We start from the raw sequence: 1,782 nt of genomic DNA on the forward strand, positions 1-1,782 counted from the left end.
TTCTAGAAAGGGAAGGCGGAAGGCGGTGGGCGGTCGCTTCCCGGCTGTTCAAAAACACCTTGCAGAGCTACTCCGCGAGCCTCCGACACGAAAGGAGACTGAGGAGGAGCCCAGAGGGAAGGACTCCAGGTGCCACCAGCCACGGGGACCGGCCAGACCGGGTGACGTCCTCCTGTGCCACCTTTACCATGACAACAGTAACATGGCCTCCCAGACGCGGGCCACTACACATTACTTTGCTTCGCGCTCCGGTTTCCAGAATGTTAAGAACGGAACGGAACGGAAACCGCACCCCCTTCCCAAGCTGGGGTGCAGAACGCGGAGTCTGCGCCCACTCGGACTCACGGAGCTATCAGAACCTACAGATCTGAGCCCCAAGCTCCAGTTGGCAGACTGGGCCGAAACAATCGGTCAGAAAAAGAAAACGGTGCTTGCCAACGTCAAACAGCAGGCGGGAAGCCAGCACCCCGCAGCCGCCTCTGAAGCTCCGCTTCTGCGCCTCCAGAAAGCCGGGTGCCCTCGGCCCCGCCCCCCTCACGCCCCCCAGCCTCACTCACCAGGTTCTCCTCTTTGTACCTGATGGACTTGGTGTGGTGTCGCATGAAGCCCACAGTGAGGAAGAGGTAAACGATGGCGAAGACGGTGTGCAGCCACAGGAGGTTGTTGCTGGGGGGTTGGGGGAACCCACCAGCCATCAGGGCCGCACCCCCAAGCAGGGCGGGTGCCACCCTCCTGGTGCTGAGCCGAGCGCCACTGGCAAGCACGCCCGGGAGCCCCAGGGCCCCGTGTGCCCTCAAACCCCAGCCGGGGCGGGTCTGTGCCACAGAATGGGGGCTCCAGCTGCAAGGGGTGCCCAGACACGGGCCTGTCCGCCGCAGACCCCTGGGGCCACCCAGCCCCAGAGCCGCCTTCTCCTCGGTCTCACCCCAGCGCCCTCCTGGCCCACACTCACTCCGTCTGTAGGTTCGCTATCGTCGTCCTCCCAAAACTGTAGGGGTCTTTGTCTAGAGAGAAACACAGACACTGAATTCCAGGGTCACACTGGGGAAGCGGAGGCGAAGTGACCAGCCTGGGTGCTCGAGCTCTAGGAAGAGCAGGAGATGGCCGCACAGGCCGGAGGCCAGCGACGCCCCTCATGTCACTGCTCTCCTGAGAAGCTCCCTGCCCCTTCGCCTCCCACGTGGCCACAGGGGAGATCTGAGTTCACCTCGCCTTGAGATGCTCCTCGGGAGACCTAGAAACGCCTTAACTGTTCCCAAAAGCAAGGCTGGATTCACCGGGCACAGAAGTGGACCTGTGCTGAACTACCAGACTGGACTCCTGCGACTGGATCACAGTCTTTGGGGTTGGGTCCCCTTAACTCCGTATTAGGGGACCCACTCTCAGCCCAGTTGGGGCGGATTCTTCTCCAGACACTTCGGCAAGTGGACAGTTTAGAGAGTCACCCCCGAGCCCTCTCACATCTCACACGCACCCCGGGGCTGCTCTGGAGGGGGGGCGGGGGTAAGAGTCATTACCTAGCAGGTTGCCCGAGAGGTTGACGGGCAGGATGACGCACAGGGACAAGCAGCTGACCACCACCAGCAAGAAGATGATGTGTCTCTGGAAGGACAGGTAGTGCATGGCGTCCTCCCCACACCACTGCAGGATCTGGTCGTCACTGGCCGAGACACACATGGACCCGTGAGTGGGCTCGCCCGACCCCCAGCTAGTCGAGGCCACCCCGCCCGGCAGCTCTGAGTCACCCCCTCACGCGTGAAGCAGCAGAGGTGCGAACAGCTC

At 62.5% G+C, this 1,782-nt stretch overlaps 1 protein-coding gene across 1 annotated transcript in view; it reads right to left on the minus strand.

The window, feature by feature from the left end:
- TMEM63A (transmembrane protein 63A) overlaps positions 1-1,782 on the minus strand; it is a 26,789-nt gene that overhangs the window by 13,927 nt on the left and 11,080 nt on the right. The window contains exons 6-8 of the mRNA XM_012730866.1: positions 1,518-1,660; positions 953-1,004; positions 447-666 (exon numbers count right to left, since the gene is read on the minus strand). Of these exons, the coding sequence (XP_012586320.1) occupies positions 447-666; positions 953-1,004; positions 1,518-1,660 (415 nt within the window). The remainder of the gene's footprint in view (positions 1-446; positions 667-952; positions 1,005-1,517; positions 1,661-1,782) is intronic.

Source organism: Condylura cristata, unplaced genomic scaffold (assembly GCF_000260355.1).
Source record: "Condylura cristata isolate star-nosed mole 26May11 unplaced genomic scaffold, ConCri1.0 scaffold00029, whole genome shotgun sequence".
NCBI lineage: Eukaryota > Metazoa > Chordata > Mammalia > Eulipotyphla > Talpidae > Condylura > Condylura cristata.